The sequence below is a fragment of the Yarrowia lipolytica genome, chromosome 1A, assembly GCF_001761485.1.
Source record: "Yarrowia lipolytica chromosome 1A, complete sequence".
NCBI lineage: Eukaryota > Fungi > Ascomycota > Dipodascomycetes > Dipodascales > Yarrowia > Yarrowia lipolytica.
The window spans coordinates 2,122,124-2,146,487 of NC_090770.1; the positions used below are offsets into that span (position 1 = coordinate 2,122,124).

The window sequence follows — 24,364 nt, forward strand, 5'->3', positions numbered from 1 at the left end:
CGCGGACTACACCGGATTCTCGAGCCCCTACCGCCATGACCATACCTTCACAACCCCCACATTCCCATATCAAACTCAAGAAACCACAGCCTATGTCTAATACTATCACAGTTCACCAACCATCCACATTTCATCAATGGGTATTCCTTCTAGGCGGTGACTCGATACAATCCTCACTAATCACCGACCACTGTTTGGAAGTCTGTGTCGAAATGATGGGCTTATATACAGTTGTCAACCGAGTTATCAGCCGAGTTATCAGCCGAGTTATCAACCGAGTTGTCAACCGAGATGTCAACCGAGTTGTCAACCGAGATACTGTATCAACCAAGTTACTGACTAGTCGTAAGGAGGTGTATTTGACATCGGTATTGTCAGTCCGGGTCTCGCCCATGCACACTTGTTTCATGGCCTTGTGAATATCCTTCATTTTTGTGACAGACCCCCAACTGTAGTTCAGGAGAATGCATGCCAGAAGCGTTTCCGCAGGTGGAGTTGGGACAGGTGAACAATGGTGTATGGTGATTTTCTATATATACATTTAAGGGGACAGAAAAACGCAGAAATAGGCATTTTTGCAACGTACTGTAACTTTGGACGGTGCGCGAGCCTTGCTCAAGCTACAGTAGTGGTAGCCATTGTAAATAGCTGCTACATTATCATGACGAACCGCAGTGGCTTTTTTATGCTTTCAGGAGCTACCGCCAGACGAGAGGTCAATCATAGCCCGCCCATCTGTCTCACTTGACCTTGGCTTGGTGTCCCACAATCGCTCTTTGGTTGCCAATAGCAGCCTTTAGCATGAGGGCTGTACGAGTCAGTTGACATTGTTCGGAAGATGGAGAATGTTGCAGATTCCGAAGTTGGGACATTGGAAGCTGAAAGTGAGAGCGGCGTGGGAGAGAACTGTGCTGGGAGAGTTCCAAAAATAGCTCCCTTCTGCAAATACAAACACACACGGCACTGGAGAGGTTTATTTTTAATCAGCTGGTCATGAATACCTCTCCAGTGGACTGAAGCAAACCGCCTCCAGCCCGGCCAAGTACACAGAGATTAAACAGACAGCTTGAAGTGTCTCGTAAAGTCTTTCTTCAGGTCTAGGTCGGTGCACGGGATCAAGCTTTGAGAGTCCTGGTAGGTGAAGCTGGCCCAAAGTCTAACCAGCAGTCCTGAAGATAACCCTTTTAGCACGTACATCCGCATGTGCATTGCAGTTGCCATCGCAGTTGTGTGGCTGTTGGCGGGTCATGTGTGTATTGATGATATCGGTGTATTTTTCCTGCCGCCCACAAGTATGCGGGCAGTTTCTTGGTCCTGCAAAGACCGTCAATCCCTGCTTCCAGCTGACGTCGTTGTGCTTGTCCGCGTGCAGCCAGGCTGCAGTCCGTGCAGTTGAGTGAGTACATGAAAACGCTAAGCCGCAATCCAGCTAAATGTCAAGCTCAGAGCACACGGAACTTTTATTTTTATCCATCGTCCAGCTTCTCTACACCTTCCTTCACTTCTACTAACAACACCCTCCGTCAATTTCTAGCCATGGAAGAAGATGCGCCTCCATCTTATACCCCACGACCCACTGGTGACTCCGTCACGGTGAGGGCTTACACCACCTATCACGAGGGAGCTTCCCCTCAGGAGAACCATCGACTGAATGAGGAGGCTCGAATCACACAACAGCGAACCGGCGAGGGTCTTCAGTCTGCAACCTCTGTTCAGTCGCTCATTCTGCCAGAGTCACCCGTGACCCCCTCTCGTCCAGGAAACGTGACCGGCAGACCTGTTCAGTCGCTGGTTCTACCCACCAATCCTCGTACACACGGACGGTCGAGATCGGCCACGTCCTTGGCACCCCCTCGACCCACCGCTCGACGAATGAGCCCGTCGCCTACCCGCACATCACAAAATACAAGACCTGCTGCCTCGCCGTCGCCCTCCAGGCTGACACCTGCTCGAACTCCAAATACGCCTGCAGCAAGACCCGCAGCCACCTCTCCTAGAACTCATGCACCTGCTCAGCGGGTGCCTTCTTCTCCCCAGCCTTCCAGACCACAATACTCGCCTCAGGCTGCACGATCTCAACCCTCACTAACCCCTGCCCGGAGCACCACAAGCATAGTCAGCACGGCCAGTACAGCTACCACAGCAAGCTCTAGCAGCTCTCGACCACGAGCGCCGGCTCAGGCTCCCCCTCCACCACCCACACAGGCGGCCCCTCCCGTTCCAGGAGTTCCCAGCACCACCCATCGCCCTCCTCCCCCCGCTCAGGCACCTCCTCCTCCCCCTCCTCTGGGAAACCAAGCACAAGCACACCCAACCCCTGCGGCTACGACAACTCCCCGGCCAGAATCCCCACCTCTCATAACCATTTCTTCCGAGTCTTTTGTTCCACCAACCGCCTCGCCTTCTTCGTCATCCTCATCATTGGAGTCTCAGATCTCTACGGTGTCGTCAGTGGCACCTCCTATTCCTGGACTGCATTATGCTCTACACACTATTCTGGATTGTCCTCCTAATGCATCCAATCTCGACATTGAACAGGCGTTTAGAACCGAGACTCTGCGAACCCTCAAGGACTGCGATGGGCTCTCGGGCTTCCGAAACTTTTGTTGTTATTCCTTTGCATTTCAGATTCTCAATAACCCAAGCTCCAGAAACCAGTACATGCAACGAGAGGATCACGACGACGCTCTGCTGCTTGAACTGCAAGCTCAGAGATCTCCTCAAGAGCCTGCTGTGTTCTTCCAGTCTCTCTTTGCGGGCTTTTTCCACCCTCCCATTCCTGTCCCCGTGGCAACCATGGGACTGGTTGATCTTCTAAAGGAAGCCGAAGCTGAGCAGTGGGAAGTCACACCCGACATGCCTCCTCCTCCTCCAGTCAACTGGATTCCTACCCAGGACGCTACTCTGATCAATGCCATCTTCGGAGATGCTGTTATTTCTCAACGATGGTTCAAGAGTCTGGAGTTTGTGTCTCGACTCGCCACGTCCAATTCCAAGCATATCAATTGGTACGAGGCTCTCCTCGACATTGCTCTTGACGAGGATGTTGCAGCGGTATCTTCTCCAGCCATGAGAGACTACCTCGCTAAAGGAGTGCAATCTGAGGGTTTCTCCCAAACGTTCACAGAAACTGTTCAGACAGAGATGAACAAGCTGTTTTTGCAGCCCGTTCCTTTCAGTTCCGATGTCGTCAGGGCTACAGGCTACATGATCATGGCCGAGATGGAGGACAAGATGAGAGGTAACACCGTACAGCGGAACCTGGTGGCTGACTCTCTAGAGCGGGCTATTCGACGATCGCACGCTGTTGCCCAGCACTGGAGACGACACAAGTTCTCCGATGACGATCAGGTCAATTTGGTATACACCCGAGCAGTGTACATGAACCTGCAGCAGATCCAACGCCGAGTCCAGGAACTGTGTCGATTGCTGGTTAGCGACCCCTCCCTTCAACGAATCTACCGACTATGGGAGATTGGCAACTTCATGTACATCGCCTCTCAGCAGCGAGAGCTCATTGGCGTGCCTTTCGACAACTTTATGGCCGAGACGGTCTCCATAACTGCTCACAGAGAAGCCTACTATGCCAGCGAGACACCCAAGAAACATCTGCGGGGATTCGATTATACCGAGTCTACTGATGGTCTTTGTCTATGGGACACGATTATCGCCAGTGGAGAGAAGGAGCGAAATGGAAACAAGGGTAGTTTCAGCACCGGGTCTGAGGGCTATGCTTCCATTCGCGACTCTTCCAACAAGCCAGTTCGGCCCATCCACACGTTTGTGACCGATCTTCAGCCGAATCCTCCGGTTTCTCAGAACTATTATACTGATGTTGGATCTGATACCAGCGGCTATTATGGAGACGTGGGATCGGACAATGGGAACAGTGATCTGCTAGGGTCACCCTTCAGAGTTCGTCCCGGCCGAGTGGCGTAAAGCTACCCACTCTGCAGTACGACAAGTAGTTTATAACCGATCTATGCATTACCATTGAGATATAGACAAGTGTGTCTAATTTTTAGAACACCTGGTATGTAGCTATTTAATGACAGGTGCAGGTATGGGGGCGGCAGGTGAGTCTTTGAAGCCGAGGCTGATATGAGCATAAGGTATGGATGTCGTAATACACTCATACAGTATAAGGAAAACCTACAATCTACAAGTAAAGTACTTGTACAAGAGATGGAACAACCGGGGATCTCGCACAGGTGGTAACAATGATAGATGTCGTCTCCTCAAACACCATGCGTGATTAGTAACCATAACGTGTAGCGGTTGCTCTGACATCCGTCCCCACATAAATGCGGGGTAACTCTATACACGAGTAAGCACAAATTCAAAGACTATAAGTACTTATACAGGGCCGGCCCAGTATCGGACACCCTTCGAACGCCATAATGTCCGTCATTGAAACATTTCCGCTGCCCCAAAAGGGTCAGTCCGAAAGACAGCAGCTGCTGATTCTCACCGATAAGCCCGACTACTACCTTTTGGAGTTCAATTCGGCTCCCGAAAATAGACTCTCCAAGGACTTCATCGATGCATTTGTGGAGGCTCTGTACTATCTGCTGTTGAAGAAGGGCGACTCGCCCAAACCGCTGGTGACCTCGTCGACGACCCCCAAGTTCTACTCCAACGGACTCAACTGGGAACAGGCCAAAAGCACGCCTGAATTCTTCCACAGGTACCTTGGACGTCTGCAACGGGCATTCATCGAGTTCCCCTGGCCCACCATTGCCCATGTCAATGGCCATGCCTTCGCGGGCGCCTTCATCGTGGCAAACCACCACGATTTCAAGGTCATGAACCCCAACAAGGGCTGGCTATGTATGAACGAGATCAGCTTTGACGCATCGCTGCAGGCGTGTCTAATGTCCGTGCATAGCCACCAATATGGTCCCCGTCTGGCTCGTAAGATCTGCATGACTGGACACAGATTCACAGCGGCGGAGGCACTCAAGGAAGGTCTCATTGACGCAGCTGGTGGATGGCCTGAGGTCGACGAGTTGGCCAAGAAGATCAAACCTCTGGTGGGCAAGTACAATTATCGGCAGATGCGAATGGCCATCTTTGCGCCTGTTCTGGAACAGACCAAGAACTTTTATCATTATGCTCGTCTCGACAAGGCTGCTCAGAACGAGGCTGATGACTTCAGAAGAGAGCGAGAGGAGGAGATCAAGGCTAAGTTGTAGTTTGGGAGTATGTAAGAATATATGTTGGGTTTACGGATATATGAGGTAGAGTATGTACGTACAGTACTTTTATCGCATCTACTTGTATAATTTTCCTATCAATCTTTTTGTTTGAAGTTCAGTTATATCTCAACTAAAGCCTATCTAGAAAAGTAACTATGAACCCAAACTTTGTTCACGTGTTCTTCTGCCAATCTCTTCTTGAGGATAACACAACGACTCGAGCAGCTATGAGAAAATTAATCACAAAACTGCACTTACCTTTCTCTGAGGATTCGAGTGATAACAGATTTTCGCCGAAATACAGAGTTTCCCACACAGTGCGTCGGATTTTACAGATTTCCACAAAAGAAACGGCCACTTGGCCCAGTTGGTTAAGGCGTCGTGCTAATAAGAATAGCAGCTATGCAACGCGAAGATCAGCAGTTCGATCCTGCTAGGGACCAAGTTTTTTTCATAATGAAAGTACAGTGCTGGACTCATCCTTAGTTGATGACATTCCGACATGAAAGACCCACCCAATCGCCGTTATACCGTGCAGTTTTGGCGTTGGTCACGTTTCGACTTTTGGGTCTAACTGAAATGAAGATGGTGTTTTTTTACGAGCTAAACCCTACTGTACCAGTAGGGTGAAGATTGGAGGCCGTGAGATTGAATTACGAGACACTGCTCTCGTATTTCTGCTTGCCTGGGTCTATCTTTTTGTTCTCATTGTAGCGACAACATTCTTTCGGGCCCAAGGCCTTTATGACCCCCCCCCCCCTTTTCTCACCGTGCCGTCCCCTCTAACGCACGCGATACCCCCACGTGCTGTTATGCTTCAACCAATAGCAGGCACGTTACTTAGCATGATATCGAGGGTGCAGCCCACCTGTAGAGTCTGGTGATAAGGTTCTCGGTTAGATCAGTTGAAATACCACACGGCTTCGACTTTTTTCTGGGTTCAACTAAGTCCACATTCATCATGTCATACAAGAAGATTGGCGGCGAGGACCTGGAGCTCAACAACATTGACAGTCGCAATTACGACTCTCCCGAGGCTCCTCCAAACGACCTGGACGACCTGGCAGACCTGGACGACTTTGAGCATGATCACGAGGACGATTACAGTGTGGACGATGATCGTGCAGATATCGGAGAAGGGCTTTTGGGAGGCAAAAAGAGCACAGGAAAGCAACGACAGTTTCGACGGAAACCAAAGATCAGTCTCAAGCTGGGGTTGGTTATTGCGTTCGTGATCGTTGTCCTGATTGTGGGCTTTGTCATCCGATACCTCAAGACCAGTAAGGGATGGTCTTCAGATGTGGATTCTCTAGGACGAAGACTGCAACCATGGCAGAGAAACACTCTGGACGAGTACAATCTCAGTAAGAACGGATTGTGGAATTCGTCTAGTGAACCCCAGACCAGAGAGTACTTCTGGACAATCTCCGACATTGTCGGAGCCCCAGACGGAGTCCAGAGAAAGATGACTGTTATCAATGGCAAGTTCCCCGGTCCTCTAATTGAAGCCAACGAGGGAGACAGAATAATCGTGCATGTTAAGAATGAGGGAGCTGATCCTACCGGTATGCATTTCCATGGTATGTTCCAAAAGGGTACCAACTTCATGGACGGAGTTCTCGGAGTCACCCAGTGTGGAATTATGCCTGGACACGAATTCACTTACAACTTTACACTTGATGGCCAGTACGGAACTTACTGGTACCACTCTCACTGGGACCTTCAGGCTATTGACGGTGTGGCTGGACCTCTTGTGATTCACTCCCCCAAGGAAGATGAAGCCTACAAGCATCTGTACGACGAGGAAATGGTTTTGTTTGTGAACGACTGGTACCACGAGATGGGTCGAGAATACATGCCTGGATATCTTTTTCCCAACGGTGAAAATGACGAACCTGTTCCTCAGGCTGGTCTGATTCAGGGCATGGGCGAGTTTGACTGCTCCAAGTACACTGACCGAGAGTGCCAGCAGCTGCAGAAGCAGATTATTCCTGTGGAGGAGAATAAGACGTACCGAATCCGAATCATCAACGCTGGTGCCATGAGTGAGATTGACTTTTCCATCGACCAGCATAAGTTCGATCTCATTGAGGTGGAAGGATTCTCCGTGGAACCCTACGAACTGCAGGCAGCACGTGTGGCCAACGCTCAACGATACTCATTCTTGGTGAAGACAGATAAGCGAGAAATTGATGAACAGTTCTGGCTGCGAACCGAGTTCAACCCTCATTGCTACGCCGAAATGAACGATGAGCTCGATATCAACGTCAGAGCCATTTTCTCATACCCCAGCCACACGGAGAAAGTCAAGAAGCTGATTGCAAAGGGGGATCCCAATTACCTGGTTGCCCACGGAGATCCTCAAGATGTCAAGTGGAAGGACTTTGATGGAACCGTCGAGTGTTTGGAGCTCAATACCACCATGTTGACGCCTAAATACAATGACCCCATTCCTGGACGTGGAGACTTTGTCGAGCTTCATGCTGCTTTCCATAGACAGCAGGGAGCCATCAAGCGAGGAGTCTTCAATGCCACCACCTGGAACCCCGCCAAGGAGGCCACCCTGTCTCAGTTTTTGCGTGAGAAACCCTTGGAGATGTTTGCCGATGGACCTTCCAAGCACTGGGGTCCTGACCAGCTGACCGTGACTGTCAACTCCACCAGAACCATTGATCTGGTCATCAACAACCTCGATGACGGAGCTCATCCCTTCCACCTTCACGGTCACAAATTCTGGATTCTCGACTCGGGCAACTCCTACTTCAATTTTGGAAGATATGACAACATTCCTGACAGAGGACAAGTTATGAGAGACACTCTTCAGGTGGACGGATACGGCTGGGTTCTGATTCGGTTTGTGATCGACAACCCCGGAATCTGGGCGTTCCATTGCCATTTTGCCTGGCACATGGAGGCAGGTCTCAGTATGCAGTTTTTGGCACTACCTGAAGAGCTCATGGAGATGCAGCCACCGTCTGGCTGGAATGACATGTGTAAGGCAGCATTAGAGGAGGAAAAAGAGGGCCAAAAGGAGGGACAAACTAACTAAAAAAGATTGCTATAGAGAACGCGGGGTAATATATATATATATATATATATTAATTTACTAAAGACTGTACATATCTACAACTTCTCAGTGCCTATTAATACGGATGATCGGGACTTTGGGGATGCAGGTGGGTCCGGGTGAGACTAAGTAATTTTCCCGACATTATGTACAGTCGGATATCTCTATTTACACTATCTGAGGTGTTGTGTTTTACAGTACGAGTATGTCCCTAATTTCTTCATACAAGGGTGCAGAGGGCATGCGGCTGACTATAATAAATTTGCCACTGAGCCGCCGTTCCTTTTAGTCCAAACAAAACCACAGCCCGCTCCATACCCATTAATTCGGCTCTCACCGTATAGCTACGCACTTTGCCGCATGACGGTGGCAATTTCTATACGAAAATAACTTGATTTTCGCGCATGAGAGGCACATGTACGAAGCACCGTTTTTTCCGTTTGTCGGACTTAGGCCCGACCGAGCCTTAGGGTTAGGGTTGCAGGCCTTGCAATTGGATGTGTCAACACTAGCTCAAGCAGTTAAAAGCCGCGGAAAAGAAACACGTTTGGGTCCGCTCCAGTCACGTGGAATCAAATTTCCTACAGCATCATAACACACAATGGGTGAGTAATCTTTTGTTCACAATCTTATCGACAGACCAACAAGAACACAACCACAGCCAGTCATCGACACACAACCAAGGCACATGACTAACCTAGGTACATCTCTATGGCTCCAGCCTCCTAGGAACTCGCCAATTTGGCAGCAGCTTGCCACTACAATCCAGGGCCTGAAGCCCATCTTTTCAGACTCGGAAAACTTCGAGCCTCACATTACACTTACTTCCAACATTTCCGTCAACACCCAAGGCCAGGTCGACTTTGTGTTAGATCGAGCAGTTGCCGCAGCCAAATGCGTGCCCCAGGGCTTCCAGATTCACCTGTCGTCCGTCAAGTACGGATCGCGGTTCTTCAAGAAGGTCTATCTCCAGGTCGAGCCCACTCCAGAGCTCCTTTCACTCGCCCGAATATGCCGCGAGGACTTTGTGTACATGCCCGAGGCCATGTCACAGGCACGCAACTACCAGGCCATGTCTGCGGAGGAAAGACAAAAAATTGACACCCAAGTGGGCCAGCGGGCTGCCGAGTGGACCAGAAACGAGTACGACCCTCATGTGTCTCTGGTGTACTCTGATCTGTACCCCGTTGAAGACGCAGACCGGCGAACCATTGAGACGAGACTGGAGGACACTTTCGGATCCGGATACGACGAGAGCGGTCTTGGATGGAAAAATGGACGTTTCGCGCTGGTGCGGTGCGAAGGACCTGTGGACGAGTGGGAAGTGCTTGGTGTTCGGGACTTTTAAGGGGTTACGAACTTATTGTTTGGAATGACGTCACATAATAGTCAGCACAATTAAGCACCATCGAGCCTGCTGCTTGTTCACAGTTCTCTAGCAATACTGTGCCATATAGAATGCCAGTGCAAGTCCACATCGTGTGGTTTGGCTGGCCCTTAATGAATTAATGTCTTATGTTTCTGAAAAGGGTGGTGTACATCGTACAACTGTGGACGTAACTCATGGCGTCACTCCCAAGGCCAGAGAGTGTATGGATGGACAGGATTCAGTATCGTAGGGATAATATATTATCAGTCTTTCTATAAACTGGTGCAATGTATTGTTGCTGTGGCGTTGTGTGTTCATGTTGTTCAGCGTTATATCTCACTGGCTCGACAGAAGTTCTCTATACTTTCTTCTTGCATCTACAGTACAAAACCGCCTTCCATGCTAAATTCTATCATTACAGTATATATACATTATGTTGTAGTCTAGTGTCCACTTACTTTTTAAGCAGCTTGGAAGTGAGGCTCTCCAGATCCTCCAGAGTGGTGGGCTCCTCAACCTCCAGCACGCCATCATCCTCCTCCTCGTCCGAAGACTCATCCCGCTGGAACCACTTGGGCTTCTTGGCGGCCTGTTCCTCCTCGGAGTCTCCCTCTTCCTCGGACTCCTCGTCATACTCGTCGAGTTCTCGAAGTCGCTCGATCTCCTTTCGCTTTCGCTTCTTCTCAGCTCGCTTCTGCTTGACCAGCTCCTTGTCACCGACATCAGCTTCCTCCATATCCTTGGTTTCTCGGTCAACAAATTCCTTGACCTGGCTCTCGACGGGTCCTGCAGCCTTGAAATCCTCCTCGTCATCAAACTCGTAGAGAGCATGTGGCGCTCCCTCGTCGTCAAATAGTGTCTTGGTTCCCAGACCCTTGTTTTTGAGCGACTGCTTCTTGGATAATGCCTGCTTGGCTGCTCGCTTAGAAGTGGGCAGGTTGGCGACATCCTCGTCATCATCAGACTCAAGGTTGTGGTCCTGACGCTTGACCGTCATAAAATCTCCAGTCTCCTCATCCTCGTCGGCGTCTCCCTTGACCATGTTGAGATAATGGTCCGACAGGACGTTCTGGTTCTTCCTCTCAAACATTCTGTCCATCTTAGTTCGTACTTCCTTCTCATCGTCAGACACCACTCCGTCATCGCCGGCCCGCATGAGCTTCTGCAGAGCCCGCGACTGGTTCTTCTTGGCGTTGGCTTCTTCCTTCATCTTCTCAGCACTCTTTCCGAGCTTGATCTGTGGTGCACCAGGCAGACCCAGAGACTCCGCAAAGGCCTCGCTGGGGATCTTTTCAAACTGGAAAATCTCCTTGTCCTTCTGGATGAAAATCGACTTGTAGTACGAAATGAAGGCCTTCTGACCCAGGTACTTGATTTCCGGCGACTTGAAACACAGAGCCTGCAGCTGGTTCTTGATGGACTTCTTCTTGTTCGGTCGGATCGTCAGTTTGTTGATGGGGATATGCTTGGCTTCGAGCCGCTGGATCATGGCGGGCTCCTCAGTGGGGGTCAGGAACAGCAGTGCCTTTCCAGACTTTCCAAATCGTGCACTTCGGCCGACTCGATGGATATAGGTAGCGGCATCTTCGGGGCAATCGACCTGAACAACCCAGTGAACAGCCGGGAAGTCGATACCTCGAGCGACGATATCGGTAGCAAACAGACACGAAGAAGAGGCCTTGGAGAATTTGGAAACAACATCCATTCGTGCTCCTTGTTTCTGCTTGCCATGCAAATGCAACAGGGGGATACCGGGCTGCAGAGTTCGGAAGGTCTCGTAGACGTATCGCACCTGTTTTGATGAACTGAAGAAAACGATGATCTTGAACTTGGTGTGTGTTCTCAGGAAACCCCACAGTGTGTCCAGCTTGTCTTGCAGCTCCACGCAGACATAGTTCTGTTCGAGGTTCTTGGGTGTGCTGGAAGTGGTGTCCGGGTTGGCGGAGATGTACTTGGGGTCGGCGAGTGACAAACGGGCCAGATCACTGACGCTCTTGGTCTGTGTTGCGCTGAAAAGCAGAGTCTGTCTGTCCACAGGCAGGTTTTCCAAAATGGCATCCATGGTCTTCTTGAAACCCATATCGAGGATTCGATCGGCCTCGTCCAGCACCAGCATCTTCACGTTAGAAAGATCAAACCCGCTAGTTTGGTCCATGTGTTGTAACAGTCGTCCGGGTGTACAAATGAGAATGTTCAGCTTGGCCAGTCGGTCAGCCTCCATGGCAACGTCCTTTCCTCCAATAACCAAACCAGCAGAGAAGCTGTGACAACGGCCGATTTTTCGCAGAACCTGGAAAATCTGGACCGCCAGTTCTCGAGTCGGACTAATAACCAGGGCTCCTAAACCATCCACATCACTCCACTTGTTTCGAAACAGGCACTCCAACACAGGCACCAGAAACGCCAGAGTCTTACCACTTCCGGTACGCGCTGCTCCAAGCAGATCGTGGCCTTGCAGAGCGGGAGGGATGGCCCGCTTCTGAACATCGGTACAGGTGACATAATGTGAATTTTTTAGACCCTCAATAGTAGCCTCAGACAAGGGCAGCTCCTCAAACTTGGACACCTCCTTGTCGGCCTCGTCCTCTCCAAAGTTGTCGACGCGCTCCTGCAGCTTGGAGAGCTTCTGTTTGTGTTCCTCTCGTTTGATTTTACGAGGATCGGCTCGTTTCTTCATTTTCGCCATATCTCAAGCTGTCGGATAAATTTCTTGGACAAAAAAATCTAACTTTTCGTGCGCCTTCACTTTTATCAGTCTGAAAATTACACATGCATGCAGCTTGGAGTATGGAGGCGACAGAGGTGCATGCCAGAGTGCATGAATTAGGGCAACGGGGGTGTGAAGAAGGGCGCAAAAGATGTGACGACGGTGCAAGACGACGGTATACTGCAGACAAGGTCTTTCACTGCAAAACTCCTGGTTAAATCGTGGGTCCCGCGTCTCCGTATCATATGACTTTGGGTCACGTGACTGCAAGATTTTTAAGGTTTCGAACTCCCAAATTGAGTCACGTGTCGTCTCTCTGCAACATGAGGTATCGTAAATTAGGAATGACTCGACCTGACAGGCCATCAAGGACCCTGATGCAACTCTGAAATTAGAGGGAGGAGGTAATGAGAAACAGTGCTGGATTGTGGTGAGACATTGAAGCGGGATTGGTTAACCTGTTTCTTTTTTGTCGTTTGCTCTTCATTATTGCGATTTTTGTAGTCATTTGATTAGATCAGATCAGCAGTCCCCTCATGCTGTCGTTGATGGGCGCGTAATCAGTGTAACGCTTTGAATGAGGATGGTGGTGAGTAATACTTGGTTTTCATTGGGGGGGGGGGGGGGGGGGGGGGGGGGTACCTGTTACTCGAAAAACAAATCATATGCATCTCTGAACGTGCCGGGGTGTGGCATGTTTCTCGCTTCGAAAAATAAATGTTGGCTGTTCCAGGCTTGTCTCAGACCTGCAAGAATCATACTGGCGTAATCTCCGCCAGGTCTGGTCAGGAACAAGAGAGTAAAAGAAATGTTTGAGTCTCGGCTTTCACATCCTCGGCACTAGATAAGCAGCAATATCAATGTCACATTGCTTGCTTGTGCAGGTCAGGGGGAGGGGGATGTATATGATACAAGCAGGTTCGCATCTACAGAATCTACAGTATGTATCTGATGATAGCCTTACACAGCGCACGCAGATGTAGTTTTTGGGTTGAACAGTGTCAGCGGAAGCGGCGTAGTGGGGTACTGTAGTACAGAATCAACGGAATGAAGTTTACAACTGCTTCTGTTACTGTAGCCTTTCACTGTTCAAATGATAACGTTGGAGAAGAGTGCACCCTCTGTTAGATAGGATTACAGTCCAGACACACATTGGCACCGAAGTCTGTAGTCAAACATTGGTCTCAGTTGGTGTAATGACATTCAATAGACTGATTCTGCAACTCCTACACCTTGCATTGTACACCCGAGACCCCTTGTACGGCCCGCATTTCTCCTTCACATGTCGGCATGTGTCTTGTCTGTAGCCACTTCAATGGGATGCAGTATTAGCACTGTCGGACACACCTCAGTCAATGGGAATGGAATGCCATGCTCCTAGCGGCTCATTGTTTGCTAGGAAATACAGTTAATAGCACAGATCATACAGATCATAGAGTCTAGGCTCTATACGTCTTAGAACAACCATTATTTGTTTAAACGACAACTTGGTAAGCGAATTACAGTAAGTAGCTATTGTTTCTATCTCTGTCAGTGTTCGGATAAGTCCTTAGATCACCATACTCAAAGTGGTACGTTTCGTCGCATCGGACGAGAAGTGTGTCTATCACCGTTTCTTTTTGCCGCTCTCATTTTTGCGGTCGGAATAATTACTGTGGACCCTCGGCGCCGACCGTTTTGCAGGGCTCATCAACCTAAAACTTCTCCGAGTCTGTGCCTTCAGGTGGGCATAGTTGATGGGTGTTTTGAAGTTAATAGTGGGGAAGAACTATGGCAAACAAGCAGATGCAGGCACCTTGTAACTGCAGACCGGTTCTTGTCTACCGACTCCGCTGCACCTGTGCCGCGGTACATGTCGTCACAGGCTGCGGGGTTCGGAGGCCCCCTTGCAACCTCCTTTGATAGTTGCTATGGCCCCAAAGAGTTATACGAGATAGACCCACAGATCTACTTGACTGTTGTCACAGAACCTGCTAGGTTTGCTTATTGTACCCGCTTTGTAGCTACTGTACAACGACAACGTCAAAAATTGAGACGCGAACAAACTCCAGATGCAGAACCCAAACCTCTCTCTCAGAGTTTCGAGTGCTTCTACCTCACAGTAAAGTGGAGGTGGACCTGCAAGGGAATTCAGTCACAAGGCCCCGAATGTCTCCGAAACTCCAATCGGACCGTTTAAACAGACTAATATCACGTCATTGATTGATATTAGCATCCGGCAAGAGCCGCAAGGTTATCTCCTCACCAATGAGCCTGTTGTACGGCTCATTCCGCATCTGCGGCTGATTCAGTTTCGAGTGGGGATGGTAGACTTCATTGCAGCATTCCTAACCTTCTACTTGGTCCGTGGAGATGTCATGGACATCGATTTTGGGCTGAGAAGCCTTTTGACGATGTCGATATCACTGACCGCTAATTTACTCTGGCAGTTTCTCCGGCTCTCGAGGCATCGTCGATCACCAAACACTATCTGCTAGTCTAAATGTCCGACACGACAGCTTTTGATCGCCGTGAACGGCGCAGACCTCATGCACCATGCACCAGGGCCAAATCAATTACGGGTCGCTTAGCGTTGCAGTCGGGGCATTATGGTGGAAGTTCCGATACGGCACAGACACATTCCATAGTGGGGGGATTGGATTATAAAAGGGCCATAGAAAGCCCTCAATTGATACCCAAGTACCAGCTCCCCTCACTATGAAGCTTTCCACCATCCTCTTCACAGCCTGCGCTACCCTGGCTGCCGCCCTCCCTTCCCCCATCACTCCTTCTGAGGCCGCAGTTCTCCAGAAGCGAGTGTACACCTCTACCGAGACCTCTCACATTGACCAGGAGTCCTACAACTTCTTTGAGAAGTACGCCCGACTCGCAAACATTGGATATTGTGTTGGTCCCGGCACTAAGATCTTCAAGCCCTTCAACTGTGGCCTGCAATGTGCCCACTTCCCCAACGTTGAGCTCATCGAGGAGTTCCACGACCCCCGTCTCATCTTTGATGTTTCTGGTTACCTCGCTGTTGATCATGCCTCCAAGCAGATCTACCTTGTTATTCGAGGAACCCACTCTCTGGAGGACGTCATAACCGACATCCGAATCATGCAGGCTCCTCTGACGAACTTTGATCTTGCTGCTAACATCTCTTCTACTGCTACTTGTGATGACTGTCTTGTCCACAATGGCTTCATCCAGTCCTACAACAACACCTACAATCAGATCGGCCCCAAGCTCGACTCTGTGATTGAGCAGTATCCCGACTACCAGATTGCTGTCACCGGTCACTCTCTCGGAGGAGCTGCAGCCCTTCTGTTCGGAATCAACCTCAAGGTTAACGGCCACGATCCCCTCGTTGTTACTCTTGGTCAGCCCATTGTCGGTAACGCTGGCTTTGCTAACTGGGTCGATAAACTCTTCTTTGGCCAGGAGAACCCCGATGTCTCCAAGGTGTCCAAAGACCGAAAGCTCTACCGAATCACCCACCGAGGAGATATCGTCCCTCAAGTGCCCTTCTGGGACGGTTACCAGCACTGCTCTGGTGAGGTCTTTATTGACTGGCCCCTGATCCACCCTCCTCTCTCCAACGTTGTCATGTGCCAGGGCCAGAGCAATAAACAGTGCTCTGCCGGTAACACTCTGCTCCAGCAGGTCAATGTGATTGGAAACCATCTGCAGTACTTCGTCACCGAGGGTGTCTGTGGTATCTAAGCTATTTATCACTCTTTACAACTTCTACCTCAACTATCTACTTTAATAAATGAATATCGTTTATTCTCTATGATTACTGTATATGCGTTCCTCTAAGACAAATCGAAACCAGCATGCGATCGAATGGCATACAAAAGTTTCTTCCGAAGTTGATCAATGTCCTGATAGTCAGGCAGCTTGAGAAGATTGACACAGGTGGAGGCCGTAGGGAACCGATCAACCTGTCTACCAGCGTTACGAATGGCAAATGACGGGTTCAAAGCCTTGAATCCTTGCAATGGTGCCTTGGATACTGATGTCACAAACTTAAGAAGCAGCCGCTTGTCCTCTTCCTCGAAACTCTCAAACACAGTCCAGAAGTCCTTTATAGTTTGATCTGTATCCAGATAGCCTCCGTAATTGGTGTGTGTCTTCAAATCCCAGACGTCCACATTGGCATGTCCTCCACTGATAAGCATTTGAAGTTCATCTGCGTTGAACATTGAGACCCACGAAGGGTCAATGAGCTGGTATAGACCGCCCAAGAATGCATCTGTCTGTGTTCTGATACTGGTGTTAAGCTTGAAGTTGGCCACTTCATAAATATATCGAAGATAGTTGGCCTTAGTGACAGGTACTTCGCTTCCGTTTCGAATCAGATCACGTGTTCGAACATTGCCTTCGGAGTCAGCGTAATCGATTGAAAATGTAAGACCAAGATCGGCATCTCCCTGAGTGGCGTAAATCTGTTTCAGCGATGCAAGACTCTCGTAGAGGTTGGGGTCCAGAGAATACAGATCGTCAATCGACGACCGCATACTTCCTTGTGTCCACTTTTGAAGGAAGAACGATGCAAAGCCGTGCTCAATAAGAATGTTCTCGTAAAGGCCCTTTCCCACCAGATTTCCCAGGAATGCAAGTTGTTTAGTGTCATGGGTAGTCGGGTTGGGGTAAAGAAGGTGGTTATCGGTAGCGGCAAAAAGTCCTCGAGAAGTGTTGAATGCATCATCTGTGACAGAAGTGAGGAACTCCTTCGTCAAACCTCCACCATCAATACCTGCCTCGGGACCAAAATCGTTGAAGAATCGAATCGAAAGAGGTTTCTTCAATTCTGAGCCGTAAGAATACAACTTTTCATAAGCCGATTCAAACTCTCTGCCCCGAATAACAGGAGCATCGATACCCATTCTTCCAGTATGATGCATCAGAAACACATCTTCACTGCCCATAACGTTGCTGTGATCTTCTGCCTTGAAAGCCTCGAACAATGTGACACGGGTGTTGAAAGGGATAAAGAAAGGCAATTGCGAGAGAATTGTTCTGTTTCGGGACCTCATAGCTGACAGAGATGGTCTGGACGCCATTCTTCTGCTTGCTGTCGTCTCCACACCATGCTCTTGGCTCAGTCGCATCTTCTCTTCCTCCACGAGAGACTTGATAAAGCTAGTATCGACATGTAGTCTTCTGACCAGCCAAAATCCCTTTGGCAAGAAAGGTCGCCGGGAATCACGAGCATAGACCTGACGTAAAACTGCAATAATCAGGTTGCACTCTATTTCGTTGGTGATCATGGCCACACACAGATTCTTGAGCACCACCATGAGGTTTTCAATCTCTGAGAATCTGAGCAGAGTAGTGGCTTGGTCACGGAACTCATGGTCGAGTGTGACAATAAGCCAATAAGAGTAGAGCTCCAGAAGTAACGTTAAATGCAAATATTGAGAAGACTCCAAAAACTCAGAAACTTCGTTGGCAGACATGGAATCACGGTAGAGCTTCTGAATGGGTCCTGATTCGAACAGACTCTTCCAGAGCACTCTTGCGACTGGAGGGTTATCAATAAGAGACAGCTGTTGAAGAACTTGCTGCTTTCGCTCTGGGTGAATGCGGAGAAGACTGACAAGAACTTGTGAGACGTCTGTGTAGTTGTACTTGTCGAGAATCTGAGTCACAAAGTTCACAGAGTACAGAGGTTCCAGTCTCTCCAACAGTTCTTCAGGAATATCACCAAATGGCACTGAAGATAGAACCACCGACAAGGCAGGGATGAACTTGTCGCCACCAATCTGGGTCATGTTGGACAGGATACCAACAGCCTTGTTCTTCGGAAGTCGCGCAAACTTACAGATGGTGTCCAGAACCACATTTATGAGATCGATTCCTTGCCAGTTAACTTCCTGGGTCATGTAGTCGAGCACAAACCCTGCGGGATTTCTGCGACCCTGTTGGTTAAGAGCCTCTGGAGTGACTTCAGAAACCCTGGCTGCCTTGAAGAAGCTGGGGATGATGACGGGGTACTGAGCGATTGTCGACAGTATCGTAGATGCATTTTTGTGTCCGTTGGAGATGATCCATTTGCAAACCTCCTCTCCAAGCTCCGACCATTGCTCCGGAGCAGCATTCAGCTCTGAACATTGTTGCAGAACTATCTTAGCCTCCTCCATGTTCAAGGTCCTCCAGAAGTAGATGGCCTCCTGGACGGAGTCTGGACTCTGCAACCATTTCTCCTTCAGCGCCAGTCGCTTGGGGCGCACTTCCTGCACCTGCTTTCTCCAATACAGCTGGATCTGTTTTGCAGCCTCGTCCTGCTTACGAGCCTCTTCTCTCTTGCGTCTATCGTCGGCTGCCTTCTTGAGCAGCGACTCTCTGTTGGCCGTCTGTCGGCCCCGGCCTCCTAGGTTGACCTGGCGGGCTCGTCGCGTGTCGCCTGTGAAGTTGGTGAACATGTTGACGCACAGTTAGGGGCAAACCGAGTCTGATATGTGCGACCCAGTGTTGAGATCGCAGGTTACAATAAGCTTTGTCTCACGTGATTGATAAGCATTTCGGGTAAATCGGTAATGTTACGGAGGTTTGTAGTCGCCACCGCCACATTACTTGGGAAGAAAAATGCATTCGCTACCAGCATGTTATACTACTTCTGCTGTACGATATTTGTAACAGTGTTTGGAATGTTCGTGAACTTTCGCTGTAAACATAGACTGGCAATACAATCATGATTATGTAATAAGGCAGCAGAACAGAAGTAGCGCCTACTGTATGCTACAAGTACATATGGTACAGTATGTACAGTACATACAGTACACAGTATATACATATATTTTACGAACCGATCACATGACAATAAACCTGCTACGTTTACTGCAATTATCCTCATCGTTTTCCGTTAACATGTATTCACAGCTACAGTAGATAGCTTTTTGTTGTTATTCTCATCCTTAATTGAGTATCAAAATGAGCTGAAGTAACCTCCCAAGTAAGGGCTCCCAAGTAAGGGCTCCCAAGTAAGGGCTCCCGAGTAAGGGAGTAAGATTTTCAGGTCTACGCCACTAGACACTCCCAAAACTGTTGAGTATGGAGTCAAGACACTGATAGCATCCTTGCGACTGCACCTATGCCTTTTCGTTCTCCAGAACTCCGCAATGGATGTACTTGGCCTCAATAGTCATTTCCCACTTGTCCAGAGTCTCCAGCTCGTGGTTCTCGAGATCAGCGAGAGTGTCGAGAGGCTGGTCAATGGGTGTGAGCATGGCTGGGTCAAAAGAGGTCTTGGCCAGTCCTCGAGAAGCGTCTCGACCGGCAAAATTCTCATAGGGACCCCCGGGTCCGTAGAACTTCTTGCCTGCAGTCACGTCGTAGACCTTACCCTTGACTCCCATGAGGACTCGGGGATCGTCGGTGCCGTTAAACTTGGCCAGAGTTCGGGGGGTATAGGAGGTGAAGACCAGAGGAGGCAGCTGCTCGCCTTCGTCCTCCTCAATCACCTCTGGTGCGGGGAACAGCACCTTTCGAATGATGATGAATGCCACAATGAGAGAAAGGCCAATGTTGACCAGAAACATGGCGTCATAACCAAAGATTTGAGTCATTGCGATTGTGCGTTCTGTTGTGTGTGTGGGAGAGAGTGTGTGTTGTTGGATTGAATCAAGGCGATCAGATGTTCATAAACAGAGTCAACTGCTTAGACATGCATGCATGTGAATACAGTAATAGAATTTCTGTGACTGGTGGGCCATGTGGGGTGGAATGTTGTAGAAGAGACTGCAAGCTAAGCAGAGTAGATTTGGGGGATAACCTCTGAAGTGACCACGTGATACTCTTGGAGATCACTTTTCCGCCACTTTTGCCCCCTCCAAAAGGCTCCTTGTCATCGCTACTCGTGTTATACCCGCAGTTGTATGTCTACACTCGCCTATTATTCCCGATCTCCCAACGGCCACATCCCCACATAAACCATCTTCGTCTTCAAACCCAAAAAATCAAAGTTGCTTGTGATTGATTACAATTGAGCTACAAGTGCAATACAAGTACCAGTACTGTACCAGTACTCGTTTCAAACCAGTCAGATGCATTGTTTTACCGTATTTCCTAAATATTTCCGTAAATCTTGTAGATTCTGTGTGCAGCATTCTGCATAAGCTCCTGAGCCTTGTCGTGGCGCTTGAGCCGCAACTGGTCCCGAATGTTGCCAAACGTGTACCACTCGAAGTCCTCTTGGGGAACAGCCTGGGGTGAAAAAATGCAATGTTGGGCCCAAGACCGAGGCTCCTCAGGCGATCGAGGCTCAAGAAGACGAGACTCAAACTTTCGAAGCGCAATGTTGTTCGAATGTCGAATCGCAGCATTGTTGGGGAACTCCATGGCCCGAGTGATCTCAGAGTACTGGGAAGTGGCATCAATGAACTTCTGCGAAAATGTCTCAACACGAGCAACAGCAGCATCGAGCCCCCGGAAGTCATGGACAAAGTTGGGGTCAGCCTCTTCCGAGTACTTGATAAGATCATCGACATATGATCGCATCTCAGAGGCGTAGTATGCAGTGTCAATGGGGAGAACGGGGTCATCGGCAGATGACAGCGCCAGTCGAACTACAATCTCAACCATGGCCTTAAGATAGTCGATCGAGTCGGGAAGGAACTCGTCTCTCCAGCCCACAGTGTCCTTACAGGTGTCATGAGGGAAAGAGCTACCCTTGAAGCCAACATCGATACTGGGAATACCACAGGTACTGAGAAGACCCATGTAGTCTCCAGCCTGTCGGAACTGCTTAACGCGCTTTTCGGGCCAGTGGTCGACAAACGATTCATTCTGAGGGGACTTGACCTCAACAAGAGCCTTTCGCACAATGTTGTTGAAGTAGGGGTGTCCATGAGCTTGGAACTCAGAGCCAGTGACAGCATCAGCCACGTTAATGTATGCCGTGGTCTCGTCACAAAGGTCGTGCCCAAAGACAATGGGTCGCTCGTTGGAACCAGCAAAGCCTTGCTTGGATCCATCCCAGGAAGCAAAGGTGATGGTTCGCTCCGGGTACCACTGAAGATGCTGAGTCATACCAGAGATGATTCGGGCAGCCTCAAGCATCACAATCTGGCCAGACATGGGGTCCATGGCTCCGAAACAGGCAGCGTCACGGGCACTTCCCACAATGACATTGAGATCAGGTTGCTGGTTACCCTCAATTCGACCAAAGACGTTCCACAGGGGATGTTGCTCGTCAGTCTTGACGTTGTTTCGGACCTTGATACGCACGTTTGACTTATCGTCACCCGAGTAACGAACACCGTCGTTATCGTACCGAGCCCCTGACTTGAGCTTTTGAAGCACAGGAGCCACGTCCTTAAGAGAAGCAGGCACAACAGGGATCTTGGAACCAGCAGTAGCGTCTCCAGGATCAACGCCCTTGCTCGGTCTGTAAGAACGCGGTCCTCCTGGGAAGTTGACAAAGCCAGGAGACATGAGAACATTGGTAGTGGTATCTCGTCGAACGGCATCAGCGTTCTCAGGGTCGTTGGAAAACACAACGACGGCAGCAGCACCATGGTACTGGGCGGTTTGCACCTTCAGGCCAGTAGGCACGTTGTTGTAAGCCACAAACACGATAGCACCTTCCAGTTTGATGCCTGCGGCTTCAAGCGCCTTGAAATCGGCGTCAGTTCCGTAGTTTGCGAAAATGGCGTGACCCTCAGCTTCTCCAGGGTGTGAGTTTGCCATGAAGGCAGGTACCGAGTTTTCCTCGGGGGTCTGCCCAAACTGGTCTTCTCGTTTTTGGTTGCCCTGCTCCCCCACAACTTCCCATCCCACCTGTCCGTTGTCAGCCATGACCACATATCCCTTGATCTCCTTGACTTCCACGTTATCAAGGTTGTATCTCTTGAATTCGTTGGCCACGTACTTTGCCAGCGTCAGATCGCCACTAGTTCCTGCAGCGTGCGTCATGCTGCTCATGTAGTCGAGTCGCGACTTCATTTCCGACGACTCCAGCACCTCCCGCATGTAAGTGAGGAGGTCCTCACGCGTTGCCATGGCGTCTGGCAGGCCAAACGAGTTTCTGTTGTTGGGCACAAGGCCAAATAGAATGGCCAAGATGACAAACGTGGACACAAACACCAGATAGACGAGCCGCTTGAGAATGAGCGGATTTCCCCAGCGGGCCAGCTCCACGTCCATGGCCACGCTGCATTTGTGCCAGAAGCGGGCCACGGGATCCAGCAGCTGTTTTACTGGTGTGAAGAGTTTTGACGAGTATGTCGCCACGTTTTGAGCGACTTGTTGCGCTCTTGCGAGGGTTGATGTGCTTGCGTTGGGATGAGAGCCTCCAGGAAGGGGTCCGCTGGGGGAGTCGTCGAGTTCAAACTGCTCGATTTCGAACGACGAGTCACGCGATTCGTGCAGCAGGTTCTGTCGCGATTCATCGTCCTCTGCGTCGTACACGGGGGGTGGCGAAGAAGGGGTTACTTGGGCCATTTCTTCCACAGTCATGATGTGATATAAATAAAGGGGCAGTGAGGTGTCGTTAGTGGCGGTGTTGTTTTAGGAGGCAGTCTCTGAGCAGTCGTCCGTTTAATTTTTGAGTCGTAAAGAGTGTGATGCTAGTCCCGGTAGTCGTGGTTGTACCGTTGTCGTCCCCCTAAGTGTATGATGTAATGTGATGTTTGATGTTTGATGTGTGATGTTACAAGCAGACACGACAACTGGCGGCCTGCATGAAGCGCAGTCTACAGGAGTGACGGACGGAACCGTGTAGAGATGCCAAGGATGTCACGGAAGCAGATTAACGCGGAGATAGGAGAAGGAGTGGGGGGCGGCTTCAGGAGAGGGGAGCCTCACTGTGGCCAATAAATCTGCACTAGCCAAAAAATATCCGGGGGGGAAGGGGGGGAAGGAGGTTGCGCGGTCACGTGATGCCCGAGAATATGCCGCCTTGATGGCGGGAGTATTTCTGCACAGCTTGCGCATGCCTTATCGGGCCAGGGTTTACGAGTTTGGCCGTTTGGGACTGGTTGGTTAGGTTTGGAGGTTGGGAGTTGGAGTTGGGGTTGGGAGTTGGAATTTGGAGCCGGAATTTGGTGCTGGAATTTGGTGCTGGAATTTGGAGCTTGGACTAGAGTTGGAATTGGGATGTCATAATTTCGCCACAGAGTGAGACCTTAAAAGTGGGATGAGTGGGATGTGGGATGTGGGATGGTATGGTGGGTTGAACCTCTCAACTACAGAGCAAACAATATCGGGCTGAGGAAATAACGAGCAGCAAAAGTTGACAGAATGGAAAGCCAGCGAGTCGAAAAAAGGGCATGTTAGAGGTCGAGTCCGAGTAATGTATCGTATGCTACTTGTAGAACCAACAATCCGCTACACACCTGATGACGCTGGAACACACTAATTATAGCAAGTGGGCTTGTAAACAAGTGCCGGTCTGAAGCGCCCATTTCCCGCACACATGGTGAGAAGCCAAAAGTAGTGGTGCATAAATTGGAGCCATTTGAACGGGGTGGGACTCCAAGAATGCACACTATTCTTCTCCAGAGCTAACAAACCACCATTTTTTGAGCAGCCAGCACGTTTGGGAGACTTGTGGCGTGTTGTATATCCAGCCCAAAATACTCGCCCCCGTCCACCATACCACCAGTAACACTCGTGCAAGTAACGCAATTATTGTATTGTCAACATAACTCTACAGCCCCACCTCTCCCGATGAGGTAGAAGGCGAGCGTCACAATAACGTCGTGAAAATCCCAACTGCAGTGGTGATTAAAATTGGCCCTCCTTTTCCACACTTGGCCATGCTAATGTCCGAAACGAGTGGACATATCAGGACTGATATGGAGAATGTCTCTAATTATTATCAATACGACGTCTCTGTCTCACTTGTGGTATCCTTTCAGTCCACAAAATCCCTGCTTCCTTGTGCTTGGATACTCGTACTCGGACCGGTTGGTGTGACGTCATTAGTTCGGCTGGCTGGAGGGTGTGCGAGTACGAGTTCACTCTGCACATACCCCGTCTAAACCCACCTCAAACACTAGTCCAAGCTACCCCGGCAGGGTCCGTGACCCCCCTGTCGG

General features: G+C 49.8%; 9 protein-coding genes and 1 non-coding gene across 10 annotated transcripts; 6 read left to right on the forward strand and 4 right to left on the reverse strand.

Moving 5' to 3' along the window:
* Positions 1-1,404: 1,404 nt before the first annotated feature.
* On the forward strand, positions 1,405-3,939 carry YALI1_A21236g (uncharacterized protein; the record flags this gene model as incomplete). The annotated part of the gene is made up of 1 exon (XM_500275.3): positions 1,405-3,939. One exon carries the CDS (start codon positions 1,405-1,407, stop codon positions 3,937-3,939), a length of 2,535 nt encoding a protein of 844 aa, XP_500275.3.
* A 461-nt stretch (positions 3,940-4,400) lies between these two features.
* Positions 4,401-5,195, forward strand: YALI1_A21265g (uncharacterized protein; the record flags this gene model as incomplete). The annotated part of the gene is made up of 1 exon (XM_500277.3): positions 4,401-5,195. One exon carries the CDS (start codon positions 4,401-4,403, stop codon positions 5,193-5,195), a length of 795 nt encoding a protein of 264 aa, XP_500277.1.
* A 355-nt stretch (positions 5,196-5,550) lies between these two features.
* On the forward strand, positions 5,551-5,641 carry YALI1_A21277r. The gene has a single exon. It is a non-coding gene; the product is annotated as a tRNA-Ile (tRNA).
* A 518-nt stretch (positions 5,642-6,159) lies between these two features.
* Positions 6,160-8,247, forward strand: YALI1_A21283g (uncharacterized protein; the record flags this gene model as incomplete). The annotated part of the gene is made up of 1 exon (XM_500278.3): positions 6,160-8,247. One exon carries the CDS (start codon positions 6,160-6,162, stop codon positions 8,245-8,247), a length of 2,088 nt encoding a protein of 695 aa, XP_500278.3.
* Positions 8,248-8,953: 706 nt separating this feature from the next.
* YALI1_A21311g (uncharacterized protein) lies at positions 8,954-9,613 on the forward strand (the record flags this gene model as incomplete). Its single annotated transcript, XM_500279.3, has 1 exon — positions 8,954-9,613. The coding sequence occupies one exon, from the start codon at positions 8,954-8,956 to the stop codon at positions 9,611-9,613; it is 660 nt and encodes a 219-aa protein (XP_500279.3).
* Positions 9,614-10,088: 475 nt separating this feature from the next.
* YALI1_A21345g (uncharacterized protein) lies at positions 10,089-12,320 on the reverse strand (the record flags this gene model as incomplete). The annotated part of the gene is made up of 1 exon (XM_500281.2): positions 10,089-12,320. One exon carries the CDS (start codon positions 12,318-12,320, stop codon positions 10,089-10,091), a length of 2,232 nt encoding a protein of 743 aa, XP_500281.2.
* Positions 12,321-15,038: 2,718 nt separating this feature from the next.
* Positions 15,039-16,043, forward strand: YALI1_A21372g (uncharacterized protein; the record flags this gene model as incomplete). The annotated part of the gene is made up of 1 exon (XM_500282.3): positions 15,039-16,043. The coding sequence occupies one exon, from the start codon at positions 15,039-15,041 to the stop codon at positions 16,041-16,043; it is 1,005 nt and encodes a 334-aa protein (XP_500282.1).
* Positions 16,044-16,135: 92 nt separating this feature from the next.
* YALI1_A21409g (uncharacterized protein) lies at positions 16,136-18,748 on the reverse strand (the record flags this gene model as incomplete). The annotated part of the gene is made up of 1 exon (XM_500283.2): positions 16,136-18,748. One exon carries the CDS (start codon positions 18,746-18,748, stop codon positions 16,136-16,138), a length of 2,613 nt encoding a protein of 870 aa, XP_500283.1.
* Positions 18,749-19,414: 666 nt separating this feature from the next.
* YALI1_A21420g (uncharacterized protein) lies at positions 19,415-19,891 on the reverse strand (the record flags this gene model as incomplete). Its single annotated transcript, XM_500284.3, has 1 exon — positions 19,415-19,891. One exon carries the CDS (start codon positions 19,889-19,891, stop codon positions 19,415-19,417), a length of 477 nt encoding a protein of 158 aa, XP_500284.2.
* Positions 19,892-20,390: 499 nt separating this feature from the next.
* YALI1_A21449g (uncharacterized protein) lies at positions 20,391-22,781 on the reverse strand (the record flags this gene model as incomplete). Its single annotated transcript, XM_500285.2, has 1 exon — positions 20,391-22,781. One exon carries the CDS (start codon positions 22,779-22,781, stop codon positions 20,391-20,393), a length of 2,391 nt encoding a protein of 796 aa, XP_500285.2.
* Positions 22,782-24,364: the final 1,583 nt, after the last annotated feature.